At 42.2% G+C, this 20,856-nt stretch overlaps 1 protein-coding gene across 1 annotated transcript in view; it reads right to left on the minus strand.

The window, feature by feature from the left end:
- Ubr4 (ubiquitin protein ligase E3 component n-recognin 4) overlaps positions 1–16,598 on the minus strand; it is a 119,920-nt gene extending 103,322 nt beyond the window's left edge. The window contains exons 1-16 of the mRNA XM_033767472.1: positions 16,505–16,598; positions 14,855–14,958; positions 13,693–13,822; positions 13,446–13,585; positions 12,516–12,618; positions 12,250–12,391; positions 11,976–12,100; positions 8,416–8,540; positions 7,741–7,800; positions 7,457–7,647; positions 3,581–3,680; positions 3,308–3,445; positions 2,524–2,641; positions 1,490–1,677; positions 704–863; positions 505–590 (exon numbers count right to left, since the gene is read on the minus strand). Coding sequence (XP_033623363.1) covers positions 505–590; positions 704–863; positions 1,490–1,677; positions 2,524–2,641; positions 3,308–3,445; positions 3,581–3,680; positions 7,457–7,647; positions 7,741–7,800; positions 8,416–8,540; positions 11,976–12,100; positions 12,250–12,391; positions 12,516–12,618; positions 13,446–13,585; positions 13,693–13,741 — 1,725 coding nt within the window. The 5' untranslated portion in view covers positions 13,742–13,822; positions 14,855–14,958; positions 16,505–16,598. The remainder of the gene's footprint in view (positions 1–504; positions 591–703; positions 864–1,489; positions 1,678–2,523; positions 2,642–3,307; positions 3,446–3,580; positions 3,681–7,456; positions 7,648–7,740; positions 7,801–8,415; positions 8,541–11,975; positions 12,101–12,249; positions 12,392–12,515; positions 12,619–13,445; positions 13,586–13,692; positions 13,823–14,854; positions 14,959–16,504) is intronic.
- Positions 16,599–20,856: the final 4,258 nt, after the last annotated feature.

Here is a 20,856-nt window from a genome sequence, read left to right on the forward strand (position 1 = left end):
AGCAGTGGCAAAGTTTATTTGAGAAAGGTGAAAAGTGAGGGAGAAACTGGCTCTGCAGAGCAACTGTAAGCCAAGTAAAAGAGGAAAAAGCAAAATCAAAGTATACCCTGGAGGAAGCAGTGCAGGCTATTGTGAGGAAAGCCACACAGCCTTAAAATGCATTTTATTTATAATTTTCCCACTACTATTAAGGAACATTTTTGCTGTTTCTTGATCATTTATTTTTATAAATGATCTTCTTGTGCACTATGTAGACTTTTCTACTAAAATAATCATTATGAGTGTGTTTTTGTACATACTTTTCCTTTTCTTCAAGCTTACTGTCTGGAAGAGAAAGGACAAAATTACCTTTCTTTTCAAATGATCTAGGGATAGATTAGGATCTCAATGCTCTTTCAACTGAGATATTTGAAGGACAAATTGTTCTTTAAAGATAGAAACAACTGCAGCTTCCAAGCCTGATACACAGCGTTCCCGGCCTTAGTGGCCACAGTACATACAAACCTGTAAGTTTGGGGACTGAAGGTCAGAAGTCACCAGACAGTGGTTGAAGTGATAGAGAGCAGCAGCAAACTCTTCATCTGATGAACCTTAAGAAAGATGGGAAACCAAGTTATTCAAGCAGCGATTTCATGCAGTCCATACTATGCCAATAGCAAAAGTCCACTGGGAAATCCACCAGGAACAAGGCCTCTCTACTGACCCTTGAGTCCATCTTTGTCCACCTCCTTGATGATACTGGCCAGGGTGGCCATATGGTGTTCTGAAAGAGATACACTCAAATAGTTGCGTATGAAATTGTTTCGAGAGTTCAGCATGGAAGAGGTAATGAAGTTCAAAATGTTGGAAGCCAGACCTAAGAACTAAAAGGAAAAAAACAACTAGTATCAGAGGCACAGATCCGGAGCTCCTAAAAACCCTGAATACAAACTGGAAATACGCCCTTAGGTCTACTTCAATAAGTGCATTGAAGAATTAGATTTTTAAACTACTTACAATTGAACTGTTTATGAGTCTTTTCCACATAATTCTACCAGTTACACAAAATAGTATGCCAATTTAATGCAACAGACTTCAGAAAATACAGAGTAAAGTACTTAAAATGTTATCAGACCTATGCTAAGGGGTTTAAAAACAATCTCCCATTTCCAAACACCCTTAAAAGCAGGTGGGATCATTCCCATATAGGAGACAAAAACTAAGCCTGAGAATTTCCAATTTTAGCCCAAAGCCAGTAAGTGGCAGAAGTAGGATTCAAACCTACTCTAATTCTACAGTCCATTCAAATAACAATCAGAGGCCGAACCAGAACTCTTAAGTTATTTAATGTAACATAATCAATGCATGATAAATCCTATGCAAAAACACTTAAACATTATATTTAAGCATTAGTCATCCAACCTATAAAACCTTTTAATTCAAATGATCTGTCTTACAACTGCTCCACTAAAATTCCTCCTCCCCCCAGATCTCAGAAATCCACTCTTACCAGCTCAGGATCTTTGCGACTAGCCAAAATGTTGCCCTTCTCACCAGAGGCCTGCTTACTGGGGCTTTTAACACGAGGAGAGCTTTCCAGGGGAGGGGGAGGGGGAGGGGGCGGAGGCGCCACTTTCTCTTTACTAGGAGAGATGGTCTCCTCGAACCACTGCCCCAAAATCGGCTCACTGTCATCGTCTGAATAGAGAAGGGAAAATTAACATACATACATGCATGCATACACACACACACACACACACACACACACACATACATACATACATGTGAAATATCTGCCTCCTAAAAATGCTTAAATCAAAAGAACACAAGGATACACTGATTGATGGTGGCTGCAAGATTGCATAAATTTGTCAGAAACTATCTAAACGTACATATGAGAGCATTTTATCATACATAATCCAATAAAACTGCCTTTTAAAAGCACCAACAAAGAAAGAAATCAGTTCACTTTATTTTACTGGCAATGAGACAAACATTTTCCAAATTTCTACTTGTGTTACGAGCTATTAACTCCCAGGTGATAAGAATCATACCTCTTTCATAATATCTCACATTTCTCTCATGCTTGATTATGAAGAATCTGAGATATTTATCTTATTCACTCTCTTTAAACTAAGGAAGGAGGGAGGGTTAGTCTGGCCCTGTTGTTTATTAGAACATTCTTTGGGTTTTTTTTCCTAACTACAAATCTATGACAACAGCCAGACTGAACACCTCACATGGGACCTTTCAAGTTGCACAGGGAAAGCTGAGAACACAGGCCATGTGTCAATGCAGCAAGAACTAAGAATAAAGAGATGTACTCTGATTTGGGTGGGAAAGGAATGAAAAGCAACGTGGGCTTGGTTGAAAGAAGTGTTTGTGCATCTTTCAGGGCTGTTCAACGCTCAGCTTGATCTCGGTAACATATCATCTTTCAGTGCACATACAATCAGGCTAGGCAGGTGAAAACATCACCAAGACACTAAAGGGACCTGCTGTACTCTGTAGCTCATGTGTGGAACACAGCAGAGCAGCCTCTACCTTGGCTGCTGTCCTCTTCCGTGCTACTGAAGTCATCCTCATAGTACGTGTTGGAGTCGGTGGAGGCGCTGGCATCACTGCTCATGGAACCCTTCCTCTGTCGCTGTAGGACACACGCCTAAAAACATGATTACAAACTGGCAATTAAAAAGAGCTACTGTACCTAATGTCATTCACCATATAAGTTCTCTCCAAATCTCATTCTCTTTTCTAAATCTGAGAAGTAATTCTGCACCAGAACTCGTGTAGCTTTTCCTACAAAAGCACTCCACCCAAACATGTAGTCAAGACTGGAAATAAAACCCCAAATATTTCCTTAGCACTCCCTAGGTTTCTGCTACAGAATACCAATCATCATAAATCTCCAAGTATCACACATATCATAACACCGATAATAACTGATCCAAATGTTTGGGTACATTCAACCAGCTATATGTTCCTCTCCTTGTCAGGTTGGACACTATGGTAAATGGTCATATTCCCAGCTATTCAGGAGGCTAAGACAGGAGGATCATATGAACCCAAGAGTTCAAAGACAGTCTGGGCAATAAGGGGAGATCTCAAAAAATAAATAAATAGGGGCTGGGGATTTAGCTCAGTGGTTCCACCGCCTGCCTCGCACGAGGTCCCAAGTTCAATCCCCAGTACCATAAATAAATAAATTAATAAAAGTAATACATTTGTCTCCTCTTCAAAACATCATTACAAATGTAGGTTTGTAACTTTATTCGTTTTGAGGTTATACCAATTACTCCAAGTCATTAAGGGCTAGATTCCCACTCACCTTTCTATAGGAGGTTGAGAGTAGTGTCAAGAGCAGGTTTGTCAGTGGGACTGAGTCAATCAGTCGCTGAATCCTTTGGATAGAGGTGCTCTGAGCCATAATGCTCAAGACTGCAGGGGGATCATCTGTCTCCCAACCCTGAAGGGAACAGTATCAAAGAGGAATTAATGACATGACTCAGCCAGAAAGAACCACTGGCACTGCTGGACTACACTGGCTAAGTGGACAGAGCGATTGATATGCCGATTTCCTGAGAACCAGCGCCCTCCTCACCTTGTGAAGAGCCTCCACTTGCAGGTCTTGGAAGAGAGATGTTAACAGTTTGATGGCATGGTTTGCCAATATTACTGACAGCACCCCGAATCCCTGATGCCTACACAAAGAAAACAGGAAACACCTTAGAATACCGAACAAGGAAGTGGCGTATCTTCCCATTCTGTGGTCTCAGGCCCTTTTGAAGTCCTATACTTTTCTCCAAGAAAAACACGTGAACATACACACAAAATCAGTCTATGGTTTCAGAAGTTTCCACTCCCCCTGAGAACTATCCATGAACTGCCAAAAGACCTGCAAGACACAGGGTAAATACTCCTGGAGTAGAAGAAAATCTTAGAAATCCACAGATCTTTACATTTTAAGCTATCAGTTCAAAGCAACTGATTCATTGAAAGATGCTAACATCTTAATGTTGAACTTTTAAAGATTAACAACTTCTACAAAATATTCAGAAATAAACCTAAGAGAACAAAACAGGTTTATATTACATTTGACCTTCCTCTCTCTCTCTCTCTCTCTCTCTCTTTCATGTTTTGACATAGGGTTGTATTATGCAGTTCAGGCTGGCCTCAAACTCATGGTGATCCTCCTGCCTCAGCCTCCCAAGTGCTAGGATTACAGGGGTACGCCACCATGCCCAGCTTACATTAGAGTAAAACTTTTTCTTTCTGTCCAGCATGTACATATGACAAAGGGTTAATATATCTAATATATAACAAGCCATGTAAATCAATAAGAACACCAAAAAGAAAGGTAAAGCAAAGGACATAAAGCACTTTACAAATAAAGAAATATAAAAGACATGCCTGCCTCGCAAGTGCAAGGACCCAAGTTCAATCCCCAGTACTCTCCCCCAAAGGAAGAAATATAAATGACCAGTAAATAGGGAAAACAAAAGAGCACCAGATTAGAAATCAAAGAAATTTCAGAGTAGTATTTTCCCCCTCTCATATTAGCAAATGTGAAAACTAGCGATAGCCAATGTCAAAGAGGACATGGGGAAATGTACACGCGTACATACCGCTGGTGAGACTGCAAACGGGTGTAATTTTTCTGAAGAGCACTTTGACAAAACATTTTGAATTTTAAGTAGGTGTGCCCTTTATCATCACAGTTATACTTCTAGCAGTTCACCTCAAGAAGATAAACAAGTTCCCAAAAATTCAGGTTGCACATGTTCATGAGAGAGCATGATTTAGCCAGCTGAGATAGTGCACACCTGTAATTCCGGAGACTTTGGAGGCTGAGGGAGGAGGATGACAAGTTTAAGACAAGCCTGGGCAACTTAGTGAGGCCCTGTCTTAAAATTTAGAAAATAAATAAGGGCTGGGTGGAATTCACAGTAATGCATTAAAAAAAATTTATATAGACTAATAAACAATGTCACTAAAAAGATATCTATAGTATTCAGTATATAAATACTGATTCCATTTTAAAATTGAAATTATATATGGACAAAAAAATTTTCTAGAAAACTATTCACCAATTTTAGAGAATTTGGCATGATTCTTTTCCCTTATTTGCGCACATCTATATGTTTTATGACTTATAAAATGAACATACATGTATTCTTTTAAAATCTGAATACACAATAGCCATTTTTAAAGTGTGGTTGCTAAGCCGGGAATGGTGGTACACGCCTGCAATCCCGGCACTCTGGTAGGCTGACACAGGATCCCAAGGCAGAGCCCAGCCTGGACAACTCAGCAACTTAGGGAGGATCTGTCTCAAAATTAAAAGGAAGAAGGGGGGGGCAGAAAATGCTCAGTACAGGGTTCAATCATCAGTAGTGACAAAAAAGTACAACTGCGGGCCGGAGATTTAGCTCAGTGGTTCCGCCACCTGCTTCACAAGCACAAGGTCCTGAGTTCAATCCCCAGTACCAAAAAAAAAAAAAAAAGTACAACTTATACTTCTAAAAATATACTTTTTGGTATTCTCCCGTTTCCTTTTACAATGCAAAGAGGGAGGACAGTCACTCATAAAATCACAAACTACTGCTTACTCTGGCATGTTCTTACCTCCCTAATTTGCTCAGTATTTATTGCCTACCCTCTCTCTCAACACCAATTTCAGATTGAGCTTAGGTAAACCTACTTAGATATCGCTGGCAGAGGATAATGCCGCTATTAGAAAACTCTCTGGATGGAACTCTGGATGGATGTTTCTAGGAGTATACACTTCATGCGTCTTGGGAACGTGTCCATTTTTTTTTATTACAGTATTCTAGAACTAACCCAGAGCCTGGGATAGAGAAGATACTCAACATCTCCTAACAATTCAAACGCACCATAGCCAAGGTCAAATTATATGCCTTTCTCTCCCTTCCTCCCACTGAACTTACCCCCAAACCACTGGTTCTTAGGTCAATAAATTACACAGTTCAGTTGGTTCAAGCACAAAATTCCTGATGAAGCCATCAGCAGATCCAGTCAGCCACACCTCCAAACACACCTCAGCTGGACTTCTTTATTCCACCTTTACTTCACCGATCTTTTCCAAGTTTCCCTCTTCTCTCCTCTGTAATAATGCACTGGCTTCCTAACGGTCCTCCTCCTTCCTGTCCATGCTCCTGCAGGTCAGTCTGAACACAACTGTGTTCTCAAAAATCACCAAAAAATCAGACGATATCTCTCTCCTCGTGAAAATCCTCCAGCAGTGCTTGGCTCTGATTATCTGACTCCTGGATACTTCTCTGATCTAATTTTTACCAGCTTCCTTGCTCACTTTCTCTACTCTGGCCATACTGACCTCAATGATGCTCCAATGCCAATTATAATTGTGCCTCAAACCTGAACATTTCTACCCCAAACACTTATATGGCTTGTCCTGTCACTTCACGTACGGTTTCCACATCCTTTTTCTAAGCCCTTTCCAGACCATCCTAACCAAAATAATAGCTGCTACCAATCACCAGCTCCCTGCTCTGGCTTCTTTTTCTTCATAATACTTATGATTGGTAATCTATACTGTACTACTTATTGCTGCATCTGAAAATAAACTCCATAAAGCTAAAGACATCGCTTCACTTAGTGCTGTGTCTCCAATACCTAGAGAGGAGAAAAATGCATGACAGGAACTAAAAGAACAAATAAAATCCAGAATTGCCTAGGCTTAGAAACAAAACCTTGGCTAGCACATGCATCATGTCTCCTCCTTCCCAGCAACCAGGGTTTAGACCTCACCAAAACAGTATCAAATGTTTCAGGCAACAATACAAGAAAGAGGGGCTGACAATACCCTCACCTGATAGGTTAAACAAGGGAGTACTCAACTCCAAGTGAAGTGAACCCACTACAAAAGCATTTGTTTTCCTATGATGAACTTGATTTAAAACCCTAAAAACACATTACAGATATATTCGCTCTCTCTGAACAGACAAGGAAACAAGATCGGAAAAAACTGGTGACTTATCCAAAATCTCACAGCTATGACGTGGAGCTAGTAGACCAGGATCATTATCTCCGTTGTTCAATTCAAAGCGGGTTAGAAGGCGATTCTTTCTAATGACACAGAGAAGAGAGGCTGGGAGTGTGGCTCAGTGGCCAGATGTGTGCTGAGCATTTGCAAGGCCCTGGTTTTTTTTAGGTTTTTGCGAGACACAGTTGCGTTACGTTGCTTAGGCCGTTCAGCCTTGAACTCATTATGTAGCCTGGGCTGGCCTTGAACTTGTGGCGATCCTCAGCTCACTGACTAGTAGATTAGAGGCATGTGCCATCACGCCCAGCTCATGCAAGGCCCTGGTTCCAATCCCCACAACAAAACAAAACCTGACACAGACAGAAAAGGAGTTCCAGCAGCTCACCACTACGAAACAGCAGGGAAATACAACACAGCACCATAGAAATGGTGCGGAGAGAAGCAGACACATACCCTTTGCCGGGCCCCAGTTTGGGGGAACCCACTCCTTCTTTTGTACGGGAAAGGATGTCTCTGACGCGAAGGGCAGCCAGTGGATCCTTCTCTTTCCCCTTATCAGCCAAGGCAGTAGGACTGAGGTTCAATATGAGGAAAAGGCTGTTCAACAAACACCAGGCACCCAGCAACTGGAAGTTCTGATAGTGCTGTTGTAATGGGCACAAAATAAAACATGAACATAGTGATATCCATGCCGCAGAGAACACAGGACAGGGTCACAGAAGGGACATACTTCTTACCTCACCACCAGCCCGGCGGGAGCTGCTGATTGCTTGTCCAATCATGTCGTAGATTTCAAGCTATTCAACGTCAAACACACAAAATTCTGAGCAAGCTGACATTATTTCTTTGTCAGTGCTAAATCCTACCCAGATTGATTTAACTTGAAGAGTTAAATATCCTCAGGTCACTTTCCAATGACATTATTCCACCACCACATTTTCTTGATCTTCGCATGGAACTGACACCCACTTCCCATTCAGCTCAAATGTCACCTCCTCAGAGGCATCTCCTACACCCAAGCACAGCAGCACACGCAGCCCTGCACTGGATGGCTCTCAACCACTGCTCATTCCATGCACTTAGCACCACCTGAAAAGTATGAGATTTACTGTAAACCTCCTCAAAGTATACTGACACCTACTGAGCCTGCAAGTGTGTTTCTGAAGAAATAACTAAACTTTCCCAGGCTCACTCCACCAGAAAGCTGCAGTGTTTTCTGCAGAGCCAAATGATGAGCACCTATACAACGTGTCACGCAAACCAGGCACAGGCCTGCCTCTTGGTCCCACTACTTGAAGGACAGGCGTGTGAAGACTGCTCTAAGTCTTTTCACAACAAGGGAGAGGGCAGAGCTGGCCACACTCCCTCACTGGAATAACCACAGTCCCCACATCCCCAGATGCTACGCTTACGCATTTCTGGACAATTGTGGCTGCATCGCTTTCGTAGTCGTCTTCCTTGGAGCTTGTGGACCCTGTCCGCACTTGCTGTGCACTGCCTACATGAAGGATGGCCATGCAGGTTGCCACACTCACACCTGAAAAAGAACACACAAAGATCCCACCCATGGGGCGTTTCCGAGGCACCACCAGAACTGGAAGATAAGAACATATCCCACCATCTTCATAAAAACCTACACATAAATTTTTTTTTTTTGGTACTAGGGATCGAACTCGGGTCCTTGCACTTGCGAGGGAGGTGTCTGAACCACTGAGCTAAATTCCCGGCCCTATGCATAAATATTTATTGCAGCTTTATTCATAATTATCCACAACTGTGAGCAAATGATGTCCTTTAGTAAGTGAATAAACTGTGGGGCATCCATGCAGCAGAGTATTATTCAGAAATGAAAAAAAAAGATGAGCTACCAAGCCAGAAGGAGGAACCTAACCCTAACCCACCCTGTAAAGCCCACTATTGCACTGTATAATTCCAACTTCAGGACATTATTCTGGACAAACTAATTGTATAGACGGGGAAAAGACCAATACTGACCAAGGGTGAGGGAGGAGGCAAAGGATAAATAGGTGGAGCCCAGAGGATTTCTGGCAGTAAAACTACTCTGAATGACATGGTCATGGTGGATCTATCATATCACATGTGGCAAAATCCACAGTATTATGTAATACAAAGAGCAACCCTAATGGACTATGGACTCCAGTTAACAGCAATGTGTCAATATTAGTTCATTAATGACAACAAATATACCGTACTTATTCCACATGCAGCCAGGAGAGATTTATGGAAATTCTATATAACTCGTTCAATTTTTCCAAATCCAAACTGCTTTAGAAGTAAAATCTAGTTTTTGTTTCAGAGATAGGATCTCTCTGTTGCCAAAGCTAGCGTCAAATCTCAAGCTGAAGAGATCCTCCTGCCTCAGCCTCCCAAGTAACCAGGACTACTGTTATGTGCTACCACACAGCTAAAATTCTAGTAATTTTTAAAAATGAAAAATAATTTTAAAATTTAAGATCATGAACAACAACAAAAAAATCCCTTATCTGACTTAAAAATATTTTTCAAAGTCATCAAAGCCAAGTCCTGCAATCAAATCTCAGGTGATCAAATTTCAACAACAAAGCAAGGTTGGGATGTTTAATTCAAGTACGAAATTTTTTTTCTTCAGTATTGGGGATTGAACCCAGGGGCTCAGACATGCTAGGAAAATATTTATCATGAAGCAACATTCCCAGCGCTTTTTCCTTGTTTGTTTTTTGAGACAGTGTCTCTCTTCAGGGTCACTTCAGGCGGGCCTGGAACTTGCAGCAATGCCCGTCTCAGCTTCCCGAGTGCTGAGATTATAGGCGTGCACCACACCTAGATTTCTGTGATTTCTGAGACAGAGTTCCACGAAATTGCCCAAGCTGGCCTCAAATGTACAATCCTTCTGCCTCAGCTTCCGTAGCCGCAGGACTGTGTATGTCACCATACCTGACTCTACCCTTTTTGGACTTTAATCACAACTTGACTAAATACACTGACATCCACGTGACAGTCAAGAAATTCTCGAAAATTAAAATAAACTAACTCTAAATTTGAAAACACAAGATCAAAGGAAGAATTGTGGGAAATACTGGATCCAGGCATTAATAGAGCACCTAATCACTTATATCTTTAGCTTTCTACTCGTGTGTGTGTGTGTGTGTGTGTGTAACTGGGGACTGAAACCAAGACCTTCACGCTGAGCTACATCCCCAAACCTTCAGACTGGGCTCAGATTTATGATCCTCCTATCCCAGCCTTTCAGGTGTAAGAGGCATGTGCCACCATGCCTAGCTTAATTTGTAGCATTCTATTCTTTTTTTTTTTATGCACCAAGGATCAAACTTAGGCCCTTGACCTTGTGAGGCAGGCAGTAGAACCAGAGCTAAATCCCTGGCCAATTAGTTTTTTTTTTTGTTTTTTTTTTTTTTTACCAGGGATCAAACTTGGGACCTTGCACTTGCAAAGCAGATGGTGGAACCACTGAGCTAAATCCCCGGCCCTAGCATTCTATTCTTAATGCTGCTACCCTACCTAGGCCCTAAATGTGCCTTGCCTGAACGACTATAAATTCCCACTAACCCATCTCCCTGTCTCCTGTATTTCCCCAGACCAGAATATCCCACACTCTAGTAACTTGCAGTTTTTCCTAAAATACAGCTCAGATGCCTGCACTCCTCAGAACCTGTAATGGGCTCTTCACTATCTATAGGATGTGGTCAAAATGACTTTAAATTGCATTTCTCCTTGAGTCATTCTGTCCAGCTATACAGCACCTGCTACCCATAAAACTCACCGACTTACACACATACACACACACACACACACATGCACACATGCACACACAACTATAATATAATCCCCCAAACTGTAGGATACTTTGGTCCTGTTTTTGCCACTGCCTAGGAATAGCCAAGGGGAAGGCCTAACATCTCTTGCTATTTTTACTGACTTTCCAAACTTTAAGTAAACTCTGCTCCTTCTGAAGTACTGAACACTTTCTCATCTCTCATTTAGTTCCTTTCACATATAAAAGTTCTTTACTAATGTCCTCTGAAAAAGCACAACTGCCTGATGGGGCTGGGGATTTAGCTCAGCGGTTCGGTGGCCTGTCTTGCAAGTGCAAGGACCCGAGTTCGATCCCCGGTACCAAAAAAAAAAAAAAAAGGCACAAGTGCCTGTATCTTTCTATTTCCATTCACATACAGATGCTCAATCTATAGCTGAAGAATGTAGGGAGATGAATCAGCCTCAGCAATTTCCTGGTGCTCTCCACATCAGGTTTACAAAGACTGCCTACCTAAACCTTCACCCGCAGAGCCAAGTGAACTTCTAATATCGTTATATCTTCAAAGGTTGAAAACTCAGAATTAATGAATTGGGTTAAAAAGCCACCTGAACAATAATTTTAAAAAATAAACAGGTTTTCAGGCCCCACCTGCAAAGCAGCACCATCAATAGGAAGAAAGGGAATTTTTTTGAAACACAAATATTCTTCACATTTATTAGCATAGAGACCACCTGTCCCATGAAGCTCTAAACCTACTCCCACAGGACTCGGTCTCTCCCTTCTTGGTGTGCCCAAAATATTCTACACATCTCTTATGCCTCTATTATCTCCTACTTGACGTTATACTGTTTAGCCCTGTCTGCTCTCCGCGGAGGAGGTTCAGGCTCTTTGTCGGCAGGAACTACACAGTGCTCATCTCAGGACCGCAGCAGTCCTTGGCGTTCTGCTCCTCACGGAGTAGACACTTGACATCTGTATATACTACAAGATCAAACATGCGCACAACACAACAGCAGCACTTAAACAACAGGGTAATTTTTAAAGATGCCTATTCAGACTTCATTTCACCTCTATGCAACATTAAATCTTCAGAGAAAGGAACAGGTACAGGGAACAGAGTACTCAGGGCTCTCACGGTTTCCTGAAAATATATCTGTCCTTGACTAAAAACTGAGAACTGACATCGTAACTTCTCACCTGCATACAGACAGCTTAGGCTGAGGACCGTCACATCTTGTAGACGAGAGGGATTGAGAGGTTCTAACACAGGTAGAGAAAGGGTATCCAATGCCATAGTTACATCAATCACCAGTGAATGAAAACTAGAACATAATGGAAGAGATCAACAAAAATATCTCCTAGAACCACTTGCGTCTATAATCTGAAAAAGGAAATGAGCATGTCATGAAAAACAGCCAGTTGTATCTCTTTTGATCAGACTACAGCGAACATGCTCCAGGGAGCACCTTACCCATTGCGCACGGCAGTGGCGTCTGCGACTGTCGCAGGCATGATGAAGAAGGAATTGGCCAACACTGCGTCCTGGAACCGATTGATGTAGCGCAGGAAATACGGCAGATTCAAACACACCCGCAGCAGCTTCTCAGAGCCACCTGGATGAGTGACAAGGCACAGCCTCACAACCTTACTGACGCCTGACTATTCTCCACACGGAGAAGCACACTTGAATTTTTTTAAGCAAACAAACCAGCTTTCCGACAGTAACCGGAATATTACCAAGCTCTTGAAGACTAGCCACGTTCTGAGCTATGAACACATTCTTCGTTTTGATAGCAGAGGCTTGATCTGTCGAGGACTGCTCATCATTTTCTCCTTCCACCTAAGAGAAACACAGGACTATCAAGACACTACCATTTCTCTCACTGTTGGCTGCCCTGCTGTGAGAATGAAAGGTGAGTGAGTGGTTATACGGCTACCCTCAGACTCCCCAGCTATGATGGGAGAACTCTTCATCTATACTGGAGAAAATCCAGGTTGTTCTTCCAAGAAGAGGGGAAAAATATGTAGTTTCAAACAGTATATGCTCTACAGCTAATAGAGTGATGCCTTTTACAAAAAACTACACAAGGTCTTTACTTTTATATGCACTGAAAATGCCTAGAAGGATGGTCATCAAAATAGCAATACGTAGCCCGGCACGGGGGTACACATCTGTAATCCCAGCACTCGGGAGGCTGAGGCAGGAGGATCGCCGTGAGTTCAAGACCAGCCTGGGCTACACAGTGAGTTCCAGATCAGTCTCAACTATGTAGTGAGACCCTGTCTCAAAAAACAAACAAAAAATAGCAATAAGTGGACAAAAGCTGGGGTGAGTTGTACTCTGTTTTGTATTTTTTTCTACTACAGTCATACAAAGCCATGCATGGCTTAAAGGCGGGGATATGTTCTAAGAAATGCATCACTAGGCAACCGTGTCATTAGGCAAACACTTCAGAGTGTACTTACGTAGGTTAAGGTGGCTACGAGGTCACTGGATGGCAAAAATTTATGGGACAACCATAGTACACGTGATTCATACTTGACAAACACAGCATACGGCATGTGACTATCATTTTATAGCACAAGTAAAAAAACGCCGCTTCTTTTGTGTGTGTGTTATCATCTTAAATCCCACAGAGACCAGGACATGTGGCTGAAAGACCTTACCAGAGCCTGTGGACTGATGGGTGGTGAGGCCACAGTTCGAGGGTTAAAAACTGAGGTCAGCTGGTTCAAAAAGTTCATCTGTACTTCCTTCTGCTTCAGCTCGGGGCTCACCGGCGAGGCCAGCTCCTTCTGGTCTTCCACTGCAGAGAACGAAAGCAATAACCCGGGGTGAGCAGTGCCGTCAGACGTCAGAAGGCAAGGCCGCCATGAGGTGGCCAAGCAGCCAGGTCTGCGGAAGGACACGCACCATCGGAAAGTGTCTTCACTGTCTGCGGCAGCTTGGCAGATTTCATCATGGCTGTGAATGTGATTATCTCTGTTCTATCTAGGCGGCTACAGCCCGTACACAGCCCCTTGATTAGGAGAATCAAGTGTTTCTGAAAAGAAAACAAATTCAAATGTCTTTCGGGAGATTCTACTCTTCCAGGAATTCTAACTGGCAAAGAAGCAAATTTAGATTCATATAAAGAACTATAATTTGAGGGGGGGGGAACACCACCAAAGAAGAGATGGAAAACTATTGATCCTTAGCCCATATCTCACTCTCAGATTTGTCACATTATTCTCAAAGCATTTATGTTTTCAATTTGAACTTATGGCTTTCTTAAAAATGGGAGGTTTTACCAATAAACTCAATTAAAGCTGGAAAAAAAAAAATGGAAGGTTTCAGGCCTGGGGATTTAGCTCAGTGGTTCTGGTGCCTGCCTCACAAGCTCAAGGGCCTGAGTTTGATTCCCCAGTAGGAAAAAGAAAAAAAGAAAAAAAAAATGGAAGGTTTCAGATACAAAACCAGTTTTTACATCTCTCAGTAACTGAGAAGAGGGCCAGGGATTTGGCTCAGTGGTTCTGCCACCTGCCTCACAAGCACAAGGGCCCGAGTTCTATCCCTGGTACCAAAAATAAATAAATAGATAATTGACAAGATACGGTTAGGGACGTAGCTCAGTGAGAAGGCACTGTGTTCAGTCCCCAATAGCAGAAAAAAAAATTGTTTTTTGAACCTCCATCCCTGCATGGCAACAATCAGCCAAAGCCAAATAGTGATTGGTCGCTTTTGTTAGGGGCCTCATCAACCAGTGTACTTTATACCCGTTTGTTACCTGCCTGCTAAATATATACAAATTTTCAATCCCCGAAAAAAAAGAGGCTGGCAAACTATGGCCCCAACGTGATCTACTGCCTATTTTATAAATGCATTTTAATGAAACACAGCCAAGATCATTCACTTATGTATTGCCCATGGCTGTGTTTACAGTACAAAGGCAGAGTCAACTAGGTGCAACAGATACCATATGGCCTGTAAATGATTTACAATCCAATTACAGAAGTTTACCAACCTCTGCTCAATTCTACTGGTGAATCATGAGCCTACTTCAAAATGAGGGCTAGAAATGGGACATCACACTCACCTGGGACACAGCACAAGCCTCATCTGGATTTTCCAAGCGAAGGAGAGAAAATTCAATTAGGACTTTACAGGCTGCTGCCACTGACTGAAGCTGATTCCGGGGAACTGAGAAAATAATAAGCTTTACTTAGTCTCACACTGCTCAGTCTACCACCAATAAATCACGCCGATCAAGTACTGAGCTCCACATGTCTAACATTTCCCACGGTTATTCTATCGTAGTCATTCAGAACCAACAACCCGAGGAGCAAAGAAAAGCATTTTCACATCGATAAGCATCAACGGCTTAGATTAATTTACCTTACATTTACTGGAAATTACGATAACTATAACAGAAAATACACTAAGTGCCAAGCACTTCAAATATAGTAACTCCTTTAATCTTTAGACCGATTCTATACTGTAGATAATTATTATCTTTCCCATTTTTAACAGATGAGCAAGTTGAAGCACAGAGAGGTTAAACACATGCCTAGTCACACAGCTAGACTCAAATCCAGGAAGTTAGCCTCTCCAGCTCACACCCTTGAATAGGGGCATAACCCCTCCTTTCCCATGGGTTCTAAATGACTTTTTTGCAAGATGTTCCCTACACATAGTTTCCTCTTCCAGTAGCTGCCACTCCCTACAACAAACAGCACTTTCAGTTTACTAGGTTAAGGACTATTCAAGCGGCTAATTTAAATTTTTCAGAACTATTTGAATTAGGATTTTTTAAAAGCTGACAATATAAAAATTCAGAAATAATGTAAAACAAAGTTTGGTCATTTGGAGGGTAGCAAAATTCAGAAAATGGGGAACTAAATCTGAAATCTTTTCATATAGTAGAAATCACAAGAGAATTCACATTTTCACCCAAACCAATAAGGAACAGAGCCTTGATTTGTAGCTGTTAAATCCACAGGTCAGTATCTACTACCACCACCACTCCCACAATATTCACTTTCCAGCGACTGACTCCATGTATGAAATCAATAAATGCTTTTGATTAAGAAGAGAAGGAGCTGGCCAGACACAGTGGCCCATGCCTGTAAACCCAGGTCAGCAAGAGGCACAGGCAGGAGAAGAGCAAGTTCTAGGCCAGCACTGACAACTTACTGTGCCCATCTCAAAATAACTGGAAAGAAACCATAGCAATGTGCTCAGCACCCTCTGGGTTCTACCACCAGAAGCACAAAAGGTGGAGAGAGAGGAAGAGGAAAAAGAAGGAAGAAAAGGAGGAGGGGGAGGAAAAGAAGAGAGAGGAGAAGAAACAAGGAAAGAAAGAGGAGGAGGAAGAAAAGGAGGAAAAAAGGAAAAGAGAAGAGGGGGAGGAAAAGGAGGAGAAACAGGGACAGAAGAAAGAGAAGGGGGAAGAAAAGGGCCGAGGAAGAGGGAGGAGGAAGGAAAAGGAGAGAAGAGGTACACGAGCAGCGATAACCACGGACAGGATGATTACGGAACACGTACCACACCCAGCAGCTTCCAGAGCCCACTCTGATGGCCTCGGGTGGGGTGAGAGCTGCTGGAGCCCCAGCGCGGCTGAAAGTCATCCCCACTCTGGGGAGCCGCCTAGGAGCCTTCGAACACAGACTGTGTGAACAACTCGTTCAGATGCTCTGACAAGAGAATTCACAAACCCTAAGAAGGCAGTGACAAGCAGGGTACTTACTGAGGCTGCAAACTGTTGTAATATAGTGTGTGGAAAGCGCAACAAAAGATGAGTAGAATGGCTCGTACTGCTTCTCGTGGTGCAGGATTTCTGACTCACTGAAAAGAAAATAACCCAGCCATTACTTATTTGTTGCCTCCCACACGCCGTACACCCTTTATAGGGATTCACTTCACCCTTTCAGCAGCTCTGGCACGAAGAGTTAATATCCCTCTATCCAAGGTTGGGAGCTGGGATGTAGCTCAGTGGTCAAGTGCTTACCTACACTGCAGAAGGCCCTAGGGGCAAACCCTGGCATTGCCAAAAAAATAGCTGAGAATTAAGTAATGTGTTCAAGACATGGGGCTCAGTGAGTGCAGGCTAGTAAACAGAAAACATTTTCAAAGCCATTTAAAACTAAAATGCAAGTAAAAACATAACAGGAGTTCTGCGGACTTAGCTCAGTGGTTCCGCTGCCTGCCTCCCAAGTACAAAGACCCGAGTTCGATCCCCGGTACCAAAACAAAACAAAACAAAAAACCAGGATACTAACTTTTTCTATATTACTGATTAGCAAAAACCAAAAAGCTAACAATAGCTTCATTATTAAAAAGGGGTAGATCAGATCACTCAAAATACTGTTAGTGGAGATACAGATTAAAATAGCCCATTTTGGTAGCCAGGAACGGTGGTGCACATCTGCAATCTCATCATGAAGGAGGCTGAGGCAGGAACACTGCCCTGAGTTTGAGGACAGCTTGGGCTACACAGTGTGTGAGTTCAAGGACGGGCCGAGCTACACAGCAAGACTTGGTTTCCCAAAAAGAAAAAAAAAAATTCTTTTTAAAGACCTAACAATGCTAGCCTAAGGCAGGAATGAATTCCAAAACTGACTACCAGAATGCCAGAGCCTTTGCCACAGCCTGGCACTCTCCCGTGTAGGCTAAAGCTAGATCACAACAGATTCAGGGACATTTGAGCCTTATCCTTCATCTTTAGCTGAGGAAATGCCCTCTTGCAGATCTTGGGCCCACTAGATATAAAGGCTGCATACACGTGAGTCATTTTATGTACCAAATCAGATGCTAATCCACAACCCATGAAACATGAAGCCACAGAAAAGATTATAAAATGTATGCTATTAAATGGAAGGAACAGAGATATGGCTAAACAGTTTCCTTAGTGAGTTAAGCTCCAGAAAGAAGTGTCAGCCTAGTAAGAAAACATAAAGTTAGGACTCCATTCACACTGGCAGCAAAACTATCCACCTGCCAAATGAACACAGGAGCCAAAAAGACAAGTTAGTGTTTGGAAGGTGCCAATGTGAGTGACGAATCACCTCAAATGACACTAAAAAGAGTCTGACATAGCAAGTACTTTGCTATCTGGGGATTTATCAAGGATTCAGTGGGTAGGTATCAAAGATTAGACCCTGAATTTAGGATAGCCCCACCAAGAAAAAGGTTTAAGGAGCATTTATATAGAAGGATCTTCCTGCCCAGTGAGGATCATTTTTCCTTATTTATCAGGACAGATTTTTAAAAAGGACGCAAAAACTTTCAAACACCAAGAGCATTCACAGTTCCTAGGGAGCAGCCCATTCAGAAAAGTCCGTGGTATCAGCCCCTCGCCTCTATCTCAGATTCATTTCTTTCACTCCCATCTTTCTTATTCATTGTTCTGAGGTTTTCCACTGGCATTTGATATTTTCTGAGTAATTTACTTTCCTTGATTTACTTCAAAAGCTTATAGCCAGTTAGCCCTACATTTTTCTGCTTAATTGATTTACAAAATCTAAAAGAAAAACTACCCATGCAACAGATGAACTTAATCTGCTTTCATGAACTATATCAGCTTTCCCCTTCCCAAATGTCTTTACTCTAAATAATTAAATGAGCAATAAATATACCTGGTTTAGTGTCCTCCTACTGTAATTTTTTAAAATATGTGTGCATGCTGGGGATTGAGCCAAGATCTCCAAGATCTCAATGTGATTTAGCTAACCTGACTTCCTTCCCTAAAAACATACAAGGAAACAGAACTGGCTGAGCACAATGGAGACCTCTCTAGCTCCTTACAATTTGCCTGGGGCAACTACAAATAAACCCAAGAAATATTGGTTTTAAAAAGACTTGAAAAAAAAAAAAAAAAAGCCGGGCGTGGTGGTGCACACCTGTAATCCTAGCACTGGAGAGGCTGAGGCAGGAGGATCGCTGTAAGTTCGAGACCAGCCTGAGCTACATTGTGAGTTCCAGGTCAGTCTCAACTACATAGTGAGACCCTGTCTCAAAAAACCAGAAAAATTAAAAAATAATAATAAAACGACTTGAAGGCATGGTGGCATGTCTGTAACCACAGCACTCTGAGAGGCTGAGGCAGGAAGACTGTGAGTTCAAGACCAACCTGGGCAAAGTAGCAACTTAGCAAGACTAGGCTGGAGATGTATCTCCAGCTGGGTTCAATCTCCAGTAGAAAGAAAAGACAGAGGAGGAGTAGGGAAGTAATGGATGTTGTTATATCTTTCATTCTCACATCTTTTCTTTCTTTAGACAGGTTTCTCACTAGCTTACTCAGGCTGAACTTGCCATCCTCCTGCCTCAGCCTCCTGAGTAGTCAGAGACGACAGGTGTGCAACACCATGCCTAGCCTTGCTGTCATATGCCTTGATTTTACAGAAAGCGTGTGTAAGTCACCTAATAAAGATGCGCTATCACCCTTCACTACCCCCACTCTCAATCCCCAAGAAACTGACACCAAAATACCAGAGTATATGAGGACATGGAAAACAGAATAAAGGGCACGAGGTTCGCAGGAAAGGGAAGAATGAAGAAATTCAAGACAAATACAATATAAGGGAAAAAAAAGACAATATGAAAAGACGTCTTTCTTCTCTGGCTGGTCAAGCTCTCTCCCTGAAACACTTGTTTTGTTTTGTTTTGTTTTTTCCAACAAACTTTGCAGCAGTGGCATCACTGAGCCTGAAACATGGCCGACGGACACGGAATCTGAGAGTACAAAGGAAAACGGCAGCTGAGTGACAAAGCCAGAGAAATCCAATTTGATGCTTAAGTGAAAAAGAACTGGCTAGGGTCTAGAAATATCGAGCTCTTTTTAGGAAAAGATGGAAATCTAAGGAGGGGCATGCTAAAAGGCTAAGGATTCACCTCCATTCTCCGTCTTAGGTAAACCACTGGAAATTCTGTTCATAAACTTTGGAAATTCTTCGGTCCTCTAACCCTTACCAGATTCAGGAACTCCTAAGTACAGAACCCATTACACTTGTTTCATGACACTTATAGTCGTGAAATATACAATCATAGCTCTCTCCACATAGGCAGGACATGTATCCCGCTGGTGATAATCAAAGACCTAAAAGTTCTCTTTCCGATAGTCCTCTCACATTCAGGACAGACCGGTGATGACGTGACACTAACACATGGAAACATTAAGTCATTAGGACTAACTCACAGTTCTCACAATTAAGACTCCTTCTTTTGGTAGTGGGCTGTTTTTTCTGTGTGTTAATCACCAATTTATGTCCTATAACATACAAATGAAAAAGATTAACAGTATCACGGCACCACTTTCTCTCTTCAAGATCTTTAGGAAATGACTCTCGTACCTAACGGGAATGTTATGACAGCCTCCCTCTCACCAAGGAGGTGTCTTTGTCCTAATCCATCAATTATTTGGGGGGACATACACTGTCAAGGAGGCTTATGACTACAGAGGCCAGATCAGCCCAGGAAGGACTGAATCCAGAAATGGACTGTTTTCTTTTTTAGATCTATAAAGTTTCAAACAAATTATCTAGTGATAACTACGTTCAACATAATATCTTGCAGAGTTAAGAAGAGAGTTCTCTGTACTTCAACACAGAATGCTACATTCAGCAATTACTGTAGACTAATTAACCCCATGGATGGCATGTGCTCCACATAACAAGTTCTAACTCTACTTCTGGTCTGGAAGAGCAATCGTGGTTAAGAGTCTAAGTCTTTACTAGTAAAAGACCTGCTATGAGCAATAAAAATGAAAATGAGGCTGATGGGGGGGGCGCATACTAACAATCCCAGCTGCCTTGGAGGGTGAGGCAGGAACTCAGAAAGTTTAAACCCAGCCTACTCAACTCAGCAAGGACCTGTCAAAAAGAAAAAGAAAACAAAGGAAGGAAGGTGTGTCTAGAGATGTAGCTTAATAGCTTCCCAGCTTGTACAAGTCCTGGGTTCCCAATAATGAAAAAAAGAAAAGAAAAAGGAAGGAATGAACAGCAAAATGAAGGAAGGGAGGAATGAAGGGAAAAAAAGGGAAGCAGACAGATAGGCAGGTGAGCAGTCCTTCAAATAAAATCAGATGTTTTTCTTTTTAAAAAA

This window comes from Fukomys damarensis, unplaced genomic scaffold (assembly GCF_012274545.1).
Source record: "Fukomys damarensis isolate Sample0158 unplaced genomic scaffold, DMR_v1.0_HiC HiC_scaffold_23, whole genome shotgun sequence".
NCBI classification, from domain to species: domain Eukaryota; kingdom Metazoa; phylum Chordata; class Mammalia; order Rodentia; family Bathyergidae; genus Fukomys; species Fukomys damarensis.